The sequence below is a fragment of the Pteropus alecto genome, unplaced genomic scaffold (genome assembly GCF_000325575.1).
Source record: "Pteropus alecto unplaced genomic scaffold, ASM32557v1 scaffold190, whole genome shotgun sequence".
NCBI classification, from domain to species: Eukaryota; Metazoa; Chordata; class Mammalia; order Chiroptera; family Pteropodidae; genus Pteropus; species Pteropus alecto.
In genome coordinates, this window is record NW_006430462.1 from 1289711 (window position 1) to 1306264 (window position 16554).

General features: G+C 49.7%; 1 protein-coding gene across 1 annotated transcript in view; it reads right to left on the reverse strand.

The window, feature by feature from the left end:
• The window catches only part of TPST2 (tyrosylprotein sulfotransferase 2), a 49236-nt gene that overhangs the window by 11959 nt on the left and 20723 nt on the right, over positions 1–16554 (reverse strand). Inside the window, 2 exon segments of the mRNA XM_006904867.3 lie at position 1; positions 3–563. The exon segment at position 1 is cut by the window's left edge and continues 317 nt beyond it. Coding sequence (XP_006904929.1) covers position 1; positions 3–499 — 498 coding nt within the window. The 5' untranslated portion in view covers positions 500–563.

The window sequence follows — 16554 nt, forward strand, 5'->3', positions numbered from 1 at the left end:
GGAATAGGCGTGACAGGTAGACTGAGGATTTGAGGGTGAAGGGGTCCTTGTTGCAGAGCACACGAGCAGGCTCTCCGTGCTTGGCGATCACCTCCAGGATGAAGGCCTGCATGGCGGCGTCCAGCACCTCATCTGTCACGCCGGCCTCGTCTAGCCGCAGCTTCTCACGGCCCGACTTGGACCAGGCCTGGCGCATAGCCAGCACGCGGGGGATGATGCGGGTCTCCTCGCCACAGCGCACCTCAGGGTGGGCATCCAGCATGGCACGCATCAGTGTGGTGCCGCTGCGGGGCACGCCACCCACGAAGATGAGTGGCATGGCCTTGCCATAACGGTACTCCACGTGGTCCATGCCCGTCATCACCAAGTCCTCCTGCTCTGGTCGCATGGCCCACCGGGGGCTCCGCGGACCCTCCAGCACCGCCCGGCACTCCAGCACCTGCTGTCCCAGCAGGGCACAGCCGGCTGCCAGCAGTGCCCTCCGCACCGACAGGCGCATAGTGGGCCTGGGGTGGGGGGCCTGCTTCAGCGACAGGTCAATGGGAGGCCCGCCAGGCTCACATCTGAGGAGAGAGAAGGGTACACGTGGTCAGGGAGGTCTGTGAGCTGCGAGCCCTTTACCATACAGACCCCAATGACAGCAAACGTGAGGATGCAGACAGTCACAGCAGAGCACTCGCTCACCAAACCGGGCACTTCATCTATCTTAACACATGAGATCTTCCAACCACCTTCAGGGTAGGTGCTATTATCACCCCAGAGGATGCTGGAGCCAGACGGCCTAGGTTCAAATCTCTTTTCGCCATTTCCTAGCTGTGGGATCTTGCTCAGTTCCTTCATCTCTCAGTGCCTCAGTTTCCTCATCTGATCAATGGACAGAGTAGTAATTATTTTTAAACTGATTATCAAAATGTGGACAATAATAATGCACTAGAACGTCAGACTCCAGCAGCGCATCATTTCACAAGGACACAGTTTTTGCTTGTTTTGTTCACGGCTGTCTCCCCAGCTCCTAGCACAGTGCCTGGCACCTGCTAGGTGCTCAATAAACATTTATGGACTATGTCTTGGTTAAATGAGCAGGGCCTGGTACAGAGAAAGTGCTACGAGAGAGGAGGAAACTGATGCACGGTGAGGTTGCTCACAGGCACTCAACTGGAAAGCAGCCAAGTCAGAGTCCTAGATTCAGATCCCGGCCAGCCAGCTCTGGAGTCTGCTCTGAATGACCACACTCTGCAGCTGTAGGAGCTGTTTTTCAGGAGAAGGTGCAGAATATCGTGGTCTGGGTTTCTTCTCAAATCCCCATCCATTCATTCCATCTTCATTCATTAAATACTTATGAAACACGAAAAGGTGCCAGACACTGTGCTCAGGGCTGGGGACATGAGACAGCCAGGCCTCTGGCCTCGAGGAGCTTATGTCCTAGTCGGGGATGCAAATGGTATACATGTTATTGCCAGGCTGTGGTAACAACCTGCATAGAAATGAGCTGAACACTGTGAGAGGGACCAAGCAGAGAGGGCATCTTGGAGGAGGTGACATCCAAGCCAAGACCTAAATGAGAAGGAGCTGGCCATGTGAAGATGTGTGGGAAGGGTGCTCCAGGCAGAGGGAACAGAGAGTGCAAAGATCCGAGATGGCGGAGGGTGTGGAGTGTTCAGGAACCTGAGAGAGGAGACTGCTGGGGCTGGAGGGGAGGGAGCGGGAAGACAGGAGGCAGCTAGCTGCAAGGCAAGGGGACAGGGGAAGGAAATGGACTTACTCTAAGGGCAGCCCCTGGAGAGAGGGCCTGTAGGAGAGAGAACAGAGGTAGGGAGGTCAGTCTGGAGTCTCCTGCTGGTGTCCCAGGAAACCTCAGGGATGCTGAGACTATGGGGGTGACAGAGGGAAGGGATGACTTAGGACATGAATTATGACCCTGAGCCTATGCTCTCAACCCTCCCAGGCACTGGTAATAAAGATGATCAGACTTCAATGGCAATTCTATAGATAAGAACTTGTTTGAAAAGTAGGGCCCACCCAGCCCAGCTACCCGCTTCTTTGGTCACCTCAAATGACAGATCTGCCCTCCTCCCCAGTTTATCATTAAGGCCTTTCAATTTTACAACTGTTGTCCAATACAGAAAATGCAGACTCAGACACTGGACGGACACTCAGCCAACCTCTAACCACCCCAGCCCTTCTCTGCCTTGCCGTTGCTCTGTTTCTGAGACTTCGCTTCCTCTCTCATCTTCCAGAATCAAAGGGCTTGAGGTCTCTGGGCCTTCAGAGAGTAAGGTAGGCTTGGTTTGAATCCCAACTCTGCCACTTCCTGTGTGGCTGTGTGAGCTTGGGCAACAGACTTCACTTCTCTGAGCCCCATCTGTAAAATGGGTTGATGAGTGTCAACATTAAAGGTTAATCATGAACATTAAATGACCCTCTTAAGAACTTAAGAATGCACCCGGCAGGTGGGGAGCATTTAAAAGATTTCGACCACGATTACTGGCTATTCATTTATTCTAACATTTTATGAGCACCTACTGTTGCTGGGAGTTGGACTGTGGAGCTAAAAGATACAGCCTCAGTCCCCACGTCCATGCACACTGTGAACCTACACCTGGAAGGGAGTGATGGGTTCTATTGAGTAGGTGAGGGAAGACTTCCTACAGAAGGCAGCCCTCGTCCCGAGTTCTGACAGTGGACAGGTGGAGTTTGGAATAGCCAGGTAGAGGAGACAGAAAGGTGTTCCTGGCAAAGGGAGCAGCCAGTACCAAGGCACGGGTAGGAAAGAACCCACGTGACTTGGGAGCTGCCAGCGGCCTAGGGAACGGTAAAGGGCCTGGAGGGAAGGAAGTGTGAAGACAGCATTCCTTTTCAGACATGCGGTGCAGCCAAAACAACCAAAGGACCTGGTTCGCAGCTGGACCAATACACCCGTAAGGGACTGGGCTCCCCGGGACTCCTTAGTCCGCAGCAAGTGGAAAATAAACACCAGAGCCAAGGGAACACAACAGTCTTGGGCCTGGGGTTGAAACTGCTGAGAGGCCATGGCATTTCCTGGCCATGTGGCTTTGGGAGAGTCACTTCCTCCAGCTAAGCCACAGTTTCCTCAGCTGCAAAGAAAGGTGGGTCCACTGACCTCAAAGGGCTGCTGGGAGGGTTCTAGAAGTGATTGGCAAAGATGAGTCTCCTGGGGTCACTGGCCCCTCTGAACAGTGGAAAATAGCTAGAGAACCTCTCCCCAGAAACTGGCTGCTGGCAAGATCTGAAGGATGGCTTGAGAAGCAAAAGCAGGGTGACCTGGCAGAGAGAAAGCAGCTGAGAACCCACAAAGCAGAAGGCAGCTTCCTGACCACTTAGAGCCAGGGACCCAGAGCCACTCTAGGAGGGGCCACAGAGCCCAGCCCAGGAACCTGGGCCTGTCCTCCATCCCCCCACCCTGTTGGACCCTGTCAAGGGAGGTGTCCTGACATCCTGGCAGTGAGAAGGATGGGTAAGAGCCCCGGACTTGGAGCCCTTAAAGCCCAGGTTCAAATCCCGCCTTTGACACTTGCCAGCTGGTGATCTGGACAAGGGACTTCACCATTCGGAGCTTCTATGTTCTCTTCCGAAAATAAAAAGGGATAATAATAACCTTTTCTCAGAGAGTTATTATGAGGTTCAGGAACTTGTGTGAAGTGCTGAGTGAGCAGAGTAAGCACATCAAAAGCCCTAGCACTGGTAAAATAGGACGCAGACGGTTTGGATTCTGGCCTTGAATCTGCTCAGCAACTCTGGGTAAGACCCTGCCCGCTCTGGGACTCGGCCTTCTCTATTTGATCACCAGGAGAAATCAGCTTCCTAAGAGACATGGAGGAGCACAGGCCTGCCCTCCCTCTGCTGCTGGGATCCAACTCTGTCTAGCACCAGATTTCTAAGAGAGTATGCTGCATGGGGTGGGGGTGGGGGGCGTGTTTGCTCAGCTGCCCAGTAATGGAGGCTGGGGGTGTACAGGTGGCTGTGCCTAGGGCTGTCTCAGGAGGAGCCGAGACTCTGGGGCCCTTTGGGCTGCACTTAACTTCACTGGGTACTCTCATCCCTGGGCTCTATCCCTAGTGACCACTTGCCAAGGCTGTCCACTGGCTGAACCCTGCAGAGCAGAGGAGATGGATGGGTGCTGTAGAGAGGGGCTGGGCCCTCTCAGATGGGCAGAGGGGGATGTCAGGCTCCCCAAGGGCAAGAAATAGAGATTTTGGGGGAAAGTACTCTGGAAGACAAGCTGTAGTACAGGGGGAGACCATCTCAGCCCAAGATGTCACAGCTGGGGTCTGAACTCAAATGGTCCTACAGGGAATGAACTGGCCCACTTCTCAGGCAGAGAGGCGTGAGCTGAGATCTGAGCTAAGGCACTGCGGCCTTGTGGAGCCCTTGGGTCTCTGCCAACCCATTTTACTGATGGGGTACTTGAGGCCCATGAGGGGAGCTCACTTCGCAGAATCACATTTTGAGCGTAAGGCTCGACATGTCCCCCCTTGGTCCCATTCCAGGAGGCAGGCTGGTTAAGAACACAGCTCTTAGATGACCTGCTGACTACACAGACTGTCACCCCTCTGAGCCTCAGTTTTCCCATTCTGTAAAATGGGCTGTTGAAAGGTTTTGACAAGATAATAGCAAGTACTCAAAAACCTCAGCTGTTATTTTATTTGTGCCATGATGAGAATGAGCTGGGTACAGGCTGTTGCTACATTTCTCTGTCCTCTCTTCCTTCCTAGTCCCTGACTCCTCACTTCTACCCAGTTTGCTTGTTTTTATTTTTATTTTTTTGATCCCTGAAATACCAGCCCAATTAGTACATCTAAATCCAGATGGTAAAGGGTTTCCAGGTGTTACCACAGCAACCAGCCCCCTACCCCGCCTCCAAACTACAGAATACACAGGCCTGTCACTCCTGGGGCATGGGTGGCCAATGATGGGAGGCCTGCCTCTTGGAACAAATAAGAACAATTAAGGACCAGGCACTTGAAGCTCTTCCAGAGGCAAGATGGCTTGGGCCCAGCTTCCCTCAAGTGGCCCTTGAAATGCCAGAGAGCTCAGCCTTTCAGAGCAAAGGGACAGGGCTGTCAGAGCCTTCAGTAACTTAGGACTTCGTGTCCAAAGTGAAGCACTAGCCACTCGTAGGTATTTAAATTTAAAGTAAAATTAAAGAAAATTTAAAATTCACCCCCTCATTTGCACTGGCCACGTTTCAAGTGTCCAGTCATATGGTGGCCAGTAGCTACTGTACTGAACAGTGCAGATCTAGAATGGGGTGGGCAAACTGGCCCTCGGCCTGCTTTCGTCCGGCCTGCCAGCTGAGAATGGCTTTTATATTTTTTTTAAGAGAAGGAGAGGAGAATGAGGGGGAGGACAGAAGCGGGAGAGGAAGGGAAGAAAAGCAGCAACAAAAACCCTATGTGCTGCAATATGTACTATCTGGACATTTACAGTTTGTGGACTCCTGGCCTAGAATGGCCCCATCACTTGTACATTCTGTTGGACAGTGCTGACTCAGAAGACAAATGGGAAGCATGGGGGTGGGGACGAAAGAGCCCTCCTTTTCTTATAGGAGGAATATCAGCATTTATTATTCACCACTGTGTATTTAACACCAGGCCGAGGGCTTTCCATGCCCTACTTCATTTTATCCTCTGGTGAGGAGGGTGAGGGCCCTGGCTCTCCAATTTATGGATGACAAGGACCCATGTGGGTGCCGGGTAAGCAAAACTTTACCAAAAAAGTGAACACCAAATCAACCAAACCAACCAGCAAATGCAAACCAAAAAAAAAGACAAGAAGGAAAAAGACTCAAAATGCTACCAGGGGTGGTATTCTGGTGGCAGGTGATAACATTTTTCTCCTGAAAACATACTTTCGTGGTATTGTTGTATTGTCTTTCTATGTGATCATCAAACAACTAGTATTTTTTAAAAATTTTGTATGGCAGGAATAGTAGGGGGCCAGACTGCTTGGGCTCAAATCCTAGCTCCACCAGCTACTGGCTGTGTGACCTTAACAAGTCACTTACTCTCTCTGAGCCTCAGTTTCCTCGTCTATAAAATGGGAATGATTAATACTGCCTCACAGAAGGCGCGCATGTGGCACCTGGACCCTTGCAATGTGGCCATTGTGAACAAGGAACTAGCCTCATAGAAGAACTGGAAGGTGTCAATAAGTTCGAGCATGTCAGAAAGCACCTGGCACACAGTGAGGGCTATTTACATATTGGCTTTCGTTTTCTAATTTCATCCTCAGTAGAAACTTTCAAGGTGGGGATGTTTATCTCCATCTGATAATAAGGAGATTGGAGCTCTGAGAGTTGAAGTAGTTAGCAGAAGCCCACAACTCGTAAGAAGAAAAGCCAGTTTCCAAATCTGGCTCTGTCCCAAGATGACGTCCTGCGCATTGTGTCATGGCGGCTCGTAAAATGGGGGCAGCAGGAAGAGATGGGAGGAGGCTTTGCTCATTCTTTCCATTGCCCAGTTGGCTGCTCTGAATGACCACTGGAAGGGAGGGGTGGGGGAGAGGGCTGATCAGTCTTTGAGATCTCTTTAGACTCAGATTCATTCATTCCACAAATGTTTACTGAGCACCTACTATGTGCTCGGTACTGATCAAGATGCTGCAACACACCAGGGATAGTAGACAAAGGCCCCTGCCCTCATGGAGCGAAATTCTAGTGGGGAGCAAGGAAATAAGCATATGAGACAGTAATTATATCTGTAATAGATACATGGAAGGAAATGCCCATGGTGGGAAGGGGAACCATGCCAGAGGGGGGTCATAGAAAGAGGTGACATTTATACTGAGACCACACTGATTTGAGTTCAAATTCGTTTGAACTTTCTAACTCAGCATTTCTCCAAGCTCAGGAGATCCAAGGTTCCCAAGACAAGAGAGGGGTGCTGGAGGACACACTGCCAGCTAAGGTGGCAGGTCACTGCACTTACAGAGTGGCCTTGGAGGGGTGCCCAGTGCCCATGTGCTGGAGCTCAGCCATCAGCCCTGCAAGCCCTCCCAACTCTTTGGAGTGAGAACCAGCTCCCAAACATTCCGTTGCCATGGCCCCCTGCTGACCTCACCAACCCTAGCCCCAACCCTCCAGTGCTGAGTTGGGGAGACCAAGGCTCTCTTTGGAAGGGCCCCTAGGGAACAGATGCCTCTGACCCATTCCAGCAGGAAGCCAGCCAAGAAAACCCTGCCAGAGTCCATAGGGCAAGAGAAAAATAATTCCATGGTTCTGGACGCAGCTTGAGCATTAAAGTGCATGGAATAGCTCAGAAGGGATGAAGAGAAGTCAGGCCAGCACGCTGCCTTAAAAATGAGCTCTGACTTATTGAGCACTATTATACGTGAGGCACTGAGCTAAGGATTTTGCACACATCACTGAATTTTGTCTTCACCCCGCCTCCACCTCCCGCCATTACCCTATTTCACTCTCCCTTAATTAACCATCTATTTACTGAGGCTCAGAGAGGTGGGATCACCTGCCCAAGGCCACACAGCTGGTAAGTAGGGAGCCAGGAGGAAAATCTGAGTCTTCCTCCACCTCTCTCTCCGTAGCCCATGCGCCTAGATCCAGGATCTCTCTCTTCTGACTTGCTTTGCATTTTTTACCTAAATCAACCAAGGCAGCACCCGACCCCCATGCTGCCCCACCTCCTGCTCAGAAGCCCAGCTCAGCACTGTTAGGCACAAGCTGGGGGTGGCAGGTAATGAGGCCCAAGGTCACATCCCAGCTCCCCCACTCAGAGTCTGTGTCCCGGGTCAGTCTGGGACAGCTCTCTATGCTTTCGTGTTTTCATCTGAGAAATGAGAATAACACCTGGAGGAAAGAATCATGGAATCATGAGGAACTCCACAACTTCTATCGGGCCTGGCATGGAGTCAACCTCCAGAAATGTCAGCACTGAATATTAGGATCACTGTCATCACACAGCACAGGGATGGACACTGGAGGGGCACACAACCTGAGAAACGAGTGGCCTGGTAAGGTGCATCAGCGCGTTACTTCTATACAGGGCCAGAAAGCCTGTGACGTTGTCCTGTGGTCAGTGGTCTCTGAGGCAGATATTCCACTCTGCCTTTGTAGCATGACAGCAGCCCTTAGCAACACACAAATGTGTGGGGCCGAGTTCCAAGAAAAGACTACTACTATCTATTGTCCTGCAGGCCATAGTCTGCCAAACCCCCTGGCCTGTGTGATGAAAAGATAAGTCCATGAAATGCAAATACAATGAGCTGTGGTGAAGCCCAGCATATATTTTGGTTCTGGGCCCCATCTTGGAAGGGTCAGTAGAAGGATTCGTGTCCAGCCTTTGGTGGGTGAGAGAAAAATATACAACTCGGGAAAAAAAAAATCAATAGTTGATTTTTTTTACTTAAAAAAAGCAGCATCTATATCTGGTCTACCGTCAAATAAAGACTTAAAGAAAGAGACTTGTGTGTGCCTGGCACTTTAATGTACGTTTTGCCTCTAATAACAACCCTAGGTGGCAGGCACTATTATTAGCTCCATTTGATAGCTGAGGCTCAGAGAGGTGAAGTGCTTAGCCCAAGGTCACACAGCTGGCTGAGCCTGAACTGGAACCCAGGTCTGTCTGATACCAGAACCCAAGCTCTTAACCAGGCCCCCAAATCCTTACCCTTCCTAATACACAGATGGGGATGCTATTTGTCCAAGGTTATGTAGCTGCTCAGGGCAGTAACCAGCTCCAGTTCCAGGGCCCTGTCTCCCAGCCTTGCCCCTAGCACCTGGCACAGCCCCTGCTTTGGGCTTCCTGCTTGAGAACACATGGGGCTCCTGCCGGGTAAACAATTAAACAGGAAAGGCCCAGAGTGACCTTTTGAGAGTTGGGGCTTCCTGCACCTGCATTGCCCCTCCCCCTACACAGGACTCTGTCTCCATTCCTCTGCCAAGAAACTGCTAAACATGAAGGAATAAGCACTGGAGTAGGAGTCCACACATCTAGCTTCTAGTTCTGGTTCTGCTGATAGCTAGCAATACAGCCCTGGGGGAGAAGGGAGGTGACACCTACTTCTCTGTGCCTCGGTTTCCTCGTCTGTGAAATGGGATTGCGAACAGCAGTAGTGAGGATTAACTAGTGAGGATGAACTGATATGCAGCACTCAGAACAGAGCTTTGTTACTGTATCAATGTTCTTTCTTCCCTTGAAGATGTTCTTGAACTCCCAAGTGCATCAGAATTTCCTGAAATTGTTAAAAGACATATTCCAGGATCCTGGCCCCGGATATTCCAGTTTGGAAGTTATGAGATGGAGCCCAGGGATCTACATGAACAAGTGTGGTCTCCTCTCCCTGCTCTGGGAAATACTGTCTGGGGCACTGATTTCAGCATTCAAGGACTATTTCCTGGGCAACCACCCAGACCAGGTAAAGGGAATGCAATGCTCATAGAGTGTTGGGGTCAAGAGCTGGACAGACGCAGGGGCAATCTGGGCCTCCGCCACTCTCCAGCTGTGTGACCTTGAGCCAGCGACTTCTCTCTTGGCCTCATTCGCCTCATCTCCGGAATAAAAATGCAGACAGAACCTACCTGGATAGTTGTTGTGAGGCTGGCACAGGGTGAGCTTAGTGACACTAGCTACGATCACATACTATTATTTCTTAGGTGACACAGGCCTGCCTGTAAGGAGTGTCAGAGCAACACACACAGGAGAGGCAGACAAAGCACAGAGAGGAGGGATGGATGCCAGGATGGCAGATGTGCAGGTGGCTGTGGGAGCTCCCGTAGAGCATGATAGAGCAGCTCAGGGCCACACCTAATGGCCAAACATCACTGCAGAAAGCATCCAGCACCATTGCTGACCTCCCAAAACAACCATGAGGCAGAAAGCTGCCCCTGGACCAGGCCACAATAAGAAACACAGACAGGGGAGGCGGCTGCCTACACTCACAGAAGTGGAGGGAGGCGTCAGGACTCGATCCCAAGCCTAACTGGTTCTTGGACCCTTCTTATGCTGTGGAACCCTTCGGCCGTCTGGTGAAACCTATGGGCCCCTTCCCAGAAGAGCGTTTTTAAGTGGAATAAAATGCAGAAGATTAAAAGGATATCAATAACAGTAAAATCTGGCTAAGAACACTGATAAAAAATGCTGCGATATAGTAACCCATATGTTCCTTTATTAGAGCAATAAATAACCAGATGAGGGGCGGGCATCACAATGACTACAATTTGCATGGAGTGATAAGAAATCTGTAGCAGCTGAAAGGTGATATAAAGATATATGTGATTTCTCTTGGTGACCGGGGCCCAGCTGCTGCAATCTGTCACCTACATTGACCCCGGTAAGAAGTATTAAATTGGGTCATTAAATCGGATGTCGTTTTTTTCTGTCCTAATTCCTGGGTCCCTGGGGGGCTATCCACGGACGATGGCTCCAGGGACCCAAGGAGCTGTACTCCCGCCTCAGGAGGGGCCTGGGCCCCCATGCCTGCCCATTCCCTCTCTCCATCACCGAAGACGAGTGCCAGGGGTTTGTATCAGGGAAAGTTTGATGGCATATTCTGGAGCATGATTTGGGTGTTTCGTTTTATTTAAGAAAATAAAAACAGGAGATAATAGAACCATTATGAAAGAATCAAGATGTCCATTCACATTGACATCACATGCCAGGACATGACCTTGGACATGAACTCAAGTCAGAGTGGGTAGAGGACATTAGGGGCTGGAGTGGAGTGACCTTGGCCCCAGACTCTGTACACATGGCCACAAAGGAAGCAGAACAAGGCTCTGCATCTCAGTCACCAGCAGTGGACGAGAAAATGTTTGAGGAGGTGGACAGAGCCGTGGGTGTGTACCTGCCTGTGCTCCAGACCCCTAGCAGTGTCCTCTCCTCTCTGTGGCCCTCATCAGTTTCCTCATCTGTCAAATGGGGCCAACAATTCTTCCTAGCAAGGCTACTGAGAGGATTAAGTGAGATGGAGGCTTAATTGAGAAAGGGCAGTGGCTGTGGCTGATGCATTGCAGCGATTCGAGAAATATGTGTCTGTCTGATCCAAATCTGCCAGTTTAGAAGTCAGCAACAGCAGGCAAGAGGACAAGGAAGGGAGGTCGACAGGCGCCAGGCTGTGCCGGGCTTTGAACGCTAAGTAAGGAGCCTGAGGTTATCCGGGGGCAGTGGGACATCATGAGTGCTGGTTGGGCTGGGGCCTGGGAGGGGACACAGGCTCTCTCTGGTGTAGGACAGCTTAGAAGATGAGAGCCGGGGGCTAAGCGAGAGCTGCTGGAGGATTCAGGGAGCCACCTCAAAGGACAGGAGAGAGCAGGGGAGAAGGGAGAAAGGCAAAGGAGCCGGATGTTCGGGCTGGAGGAGAAGGTGACATGGAAAGAGATTCCCACGGGATCTTCATGCCCGGTGAACAACTCACAGCCTTTCTTGGGTGGGTCTTGCTGGCCTCATCTGTCAGATGGGGAGATGCTGCTGGGAGGAGGAAGGAAGAGAGTGGCGGGCAGAGCTTAGCCGCCCCTTGGAGAGCAAGGGGTTTGCCTGGCAGGACCAGAGTGAGGAAGTGAGGCTCTGTCCTTGAGTGCAAAATTTAAGGGGATATCCAAAAAGCTTAGTAATCGAGATCAATAATGTTTTAATGCAGTATTTTTAAATGAATGCCAAAATACTATGATGAACGAAAAAATAAATTTTTAAATAGATAGGATAAATAATAGTGCTGTGCCAAGCTGCACTGAGCCTGAGGCAGAAGGAAAAATCAGTAATACTGGTCTTGTCCTTATTTAAAATTGTGCTATATTGTTCATCATGGATATTTTTGCATTGATTTAGATTTTTTTTCGTAATAGCTTTATTGAGATATAATTCGCACATCACACAATTCACCTAAAGTGTACATTTCAACAGTTCTTAGTATACGTACACCATCATAATCATGTTTAAAATGTTTTCATCGCCCTCAACGAGAAACCAAGACCTTTAGCCATCACCCTCAATCTCCTCATTCCCATCCCTCCCCGCCCCTGACAACAACTGATCTACTTTGTCTCTATGGATTTGCCTCTTCTGACTATTTCATATAAATGGACTAGCTTTTTTCGTTTAGCATGTTTTCAAAGTTCATACATTGGTTTTGATTATTTTTAAATTTATATTGCAATGTTATTTATCTTAACCACTGAGCTTTTTGGTGCTCCCTTAAATTTTGCACCTGAGACACCTTAATCTCGGCCCTGCTACCTGGGGCCCCTCTAGGCCAAATCTGGGTTTCTACAAACCACAAATCAACGTATGGTTCTGTTCACAACTATACCCAGGAGCCAGGGGGCTTGGGACCCCCCAGAACTGCAACTTCTGCTTTGAAGTGGGCATTTATTGAGCTCTGGCTGTATTTACTTCCCTGGCCACTTCATTCCTTTTCCCCAGTCAAGGCATAGCCACTGAAGCAGGCACCAAGGCTGGGGAAAAGGCAGGGGACAGGAGTCAGGGGGCCACGGATCCAGGTTCATCTCTGCTGCTCCCTGTCTGGGCAGCTCTGGCCAAGACACTCAGCCTCTCTGGGCCTTGGTTTCCTCATCTCTTAAATAGAACATATGGGGAGCCCTTCTCATAGGGCTGTTGAGAGGAGACTATGACAGTCCTTGGGGAATTGTCACGTAACGATACAGGTGAATGCTCACTTGCTCTCAGCTGGCACAAAGCTAAAAACCTTGTGAGCATGGCACCATCTAATGCTCTCAGTTGCCCTGAGAGGAAGGTATGATGATGTTCCATTTTACAGATGAGGAATCAGAGGCTCAGGGAAGCTATGCAGCTGGTAGGAGCCAGGCCAGGATTCATATTGAGGTCTAACTCTAAAACACAGGGTCTAAAGTGGAACTGGCTTCATCTGTCTTGTTATGTGACAGGCTCTTCCACTCAAAGACCTCACTATGGGTCCCCATGGGTTTAAAGGAAGATGATACACATAAATAGCTCCCCAGGGGGCACAAAAGCTCACCTCTGGGAACCTCTGGGCTTCCCCCTGGCTGTCCTGAAAACCAGTGGGCATACCCCAGTCCTATTTTCATCCAAACCACACATCTCTTCCACATAAAGTTTAGTAGCCGAGTCTGCGGCCTTTGAAGGGAGGGAGGGGCCGGCCAGCCCAGGAAAAGGGGAAAGCAGGTTCCAATCCTTGCTGCGCTGCCAAAGCACAGTGCAAGCAGAACACGTCTCTTCCCTCTCTGGGACTCAGTTTCCACACCACTGACTTCCAGAGGCTGAACTCTCTATCTCCCTCCCCTGCCCCACACTCAACTCCAGTATCTAGAACTTTCTTTGATTCGACACCTGACTTGGTGCCCTGTGTAGGATTTCACCTAAAAGAGGAGTTCATGGTTAACATTTACAAAAATACAAAAGGTTTCAGTTTCCTTTTCTGTAAAATGAGGACAATGACAGCACCCACCTCCTCGGGCTGCTGTGAGGGAACAAGGTAATAGTACATCCAAAATGTTTAGAGGAGCCCTGGACGCATGCTAAGTCTCTAATATATGTGGCCCAAGATGCCCTGACACTCCCAACTCTGAGACGTGAGCTGCGAAGACGACTTTGGACGAGGCTCTCATCCTCTCTGAGCCTCAGTGTCCCCACCTGAAGAGGGGATCCACTTCATAGGGTAACCACAATGGGTAGCCTGGCGCCTGGCACCCTGGAAACTCTTAAGGAATAAAAGGCACTGCATCCAAAATCCCCCAGGATCCAAAAGGAGAGGCTTCAGCTACTCACACTCTGGAAGGCTGGGGAAACCGTCTGGCTAAGAGTCTGGATTTCATCCCGCACATACTCTGGCAAACTCCAGCAGACAGGTGTCTCTCTTGCCCAGGAAGAGGGGCTGTTTCCAGCAGGAACACTCACCCTTTCTTTGTCCAAGGCTGCACACCCGGCTACCACAGACCACGGTGGTTTCTCCTAATTGGTCTTCCTTCATTGGCCAGCACCCAGCTCGCTAATCCGCTTCAAAGACACAGGGCCTCATGAGAACATGGTAGGTAAGGCACAAAGCACGGTGGCCAGTGGGTAAGGGCTCAGGAGGGGCTGGGCATGCCTCCACATCCAACTCTGCCAATGACAAGCCATGAGTCCTGGGGCCAGTTAACGTCAATGGCCTGTTTCCTCATCTGTAAAATGGGGCTAAACTGCCTGCCTCAGAGGGTTGCTGGGATGGCTGCCAAGTCAAGTGCTCAGGGCAGGACTCGGCAGGGGGAGGATTTCAGTAAATGCCAGGTATTTATTTACCATCATCTCTAATTAGATGTTCTAATTAAATATCCATAGTACAACCATAACAGACCTGGATACGACTATAAAAAAGATTCACTACTGAGAGACATCTGGGATAAGATGTTAGGTGAAACAGGGTTATCTGATCCTCTTCTGGTAAATATTTATGTTGGAAAAATATTCCAGAAAGGTACGCCCTAAAGGCTAACTGGAGCTTCATTTATTCCCTCCCCTACCTTGAATTCTCTATTTTATAGTAAATATATACCAATGGTGTGATGCAAAATAAAGAAATAGAAAAATAAAATTGGAGTGATTTATAGGTTTCTTACATAATTTTGAGACCTTGAGTCCCGGAATACAGAGCCAGCCTAGGAGAAAGCCTGGTGCAAGCCCAGAGAGGAGAGTTTGGCCAAGGTCACACAGCAAGGTCATGGAACAACAGACATTCAGACCTGGGCTCTTCTCTGCTGGCAACATGCTGGTTCATTCTCCCAGTAAGATTAGGTAGGCTGGCCTCCTGACTAAAAGTCTGCCTCTGGAGTCAGGCTGCAGATCTTGGCTGGGCCATGGCTATGTGACCTCGGGCAAGTCACTTCTCTTCTGTGGGCATCAGTCCCCTTATTTGTAAAATGAGAATCAGACTTAAAGCAGTGTCATATGGCTGTTGTAAGAATTAAGTAAGATAATGCAAGTAAAGCATTTAGTACAATGCCTCGCAAACAGCAGGTGTTCTAATAATAATAATAATAATTATTATTATTATTATTTATGTCTAAAGAAATATTTCAATCATATATTACATTGATTGATGTTATTTTAGAGTAATCAAAACAAACCAAAATAGAGAGCTGATGTCACCAAGATGACAACACAGGAAGCTCTTATTACTATCATTAGCATTTAGAATCTAGGTATGTCAGTGGAGACTCTCTTGTAGGACATCGAATGCTAAACCAGCAGGCACAGAAAGGAAATTTAGACTTGGGTACTAGGCAGCCACGGCAGGTGTTGGAGCAGGAAAGGTGCATTCTGAAGCTGTCTGGGGCTGGTAGTCAGTGCCCACCTACAGGGACTGTCCCTGCCCAGGTCCTCCATCCCAGGCTCCACATCGTTGGCAATCTTCCCAGAGCTGCTGGGCCAAAACACAGCACAACTTCTGCAGGCTAGACTCTGCCACTTCCAGCCTTGCCCACTTCTTGGGTGCCAGCTGGGCTGGTGGATGTCAAGCAATCCACAAGCTAGGGGACTTGAAGCAGCCCACACAGGCTCAGTCCACAGGTGTGATGACCAGGAGACCCAGATGCACGGCAGAGGCCACAGCGTGGCAGAGGAGATATGGCCCCTACTTCAGAGCTATGAAAACTGGTTTTCTCCTACCTTGCTATGTGACCTTGAGAAAGTCCCTCCCCCTCTCTGAGTTCCAGTTGGCCCAGAAGCAAAGAGGATCTTAATAGCTTCCCTAGGCTTAGGGGCTGCCAGAGGGATGCAACACAATAAAACAACGACGCTTTCTTTTGGCTGTGCTCCCACTATGTGCCAGGCACTGTGCCGAGCACCTCCGGTGTGTACTCTCATTAAATCCTCACAGTTCTAGAAGTGGGTCTTTGTACTATTCCTGTTTTTAAAATTGACTTACTCAAGTCACAAGCACAATCTCCATATTTTAAAAAAACAGAGGATGTGGTTCCATAGTGTAGCAGTTAGCATGTCTGCTTTACACACAGAAGGTCCTGGGTTCACGTCCCAGTGGAGCCACGGTCCATGGTCTATGGGCCATGCCACCCTGAACAAGCCCAATGTCTGATCTCGGAAGCTAAGCAGGGTTGGGCCTGGTTAGTACTTGGATGGGAAACCACCTAGGAAGACCGACCTAGGTGCTGTAAGCATAAATAATAATAATAAATTTTAAAAATAATAATAATAAAAATAAAAAAATAGAGAAGGCTTAAGTCTCTTTGGAGGAAAATCTCCAATTTTGTCCTCATCCATCTTTTCTAAGAGGTAACCACTGTTGATCAGTTTGGGGAGGAGCCACCCACACCGGCTTTCTGAGGTTACAGCCAAATACCTATCTGAATGGAAATCACACAGGGCCTCCCTTCTGCCTTCTCCAACACCCATCCCTCCCTCCTTCCATCCACATGCTAGCATATCACACCAGTGGTTCTCGACTGAGGCCTATTTTGCCCCTCATGGAAACGCTGGCAATGTCTGGAGAGTTTTGGTTGTCATAACTAGGGGTCATCTGATGAGTGGAGGCCAGATGCTCAACAACAGCCTACAGAGGCCAGGTCGGCCTCTACCACAAAGAATCATTTGG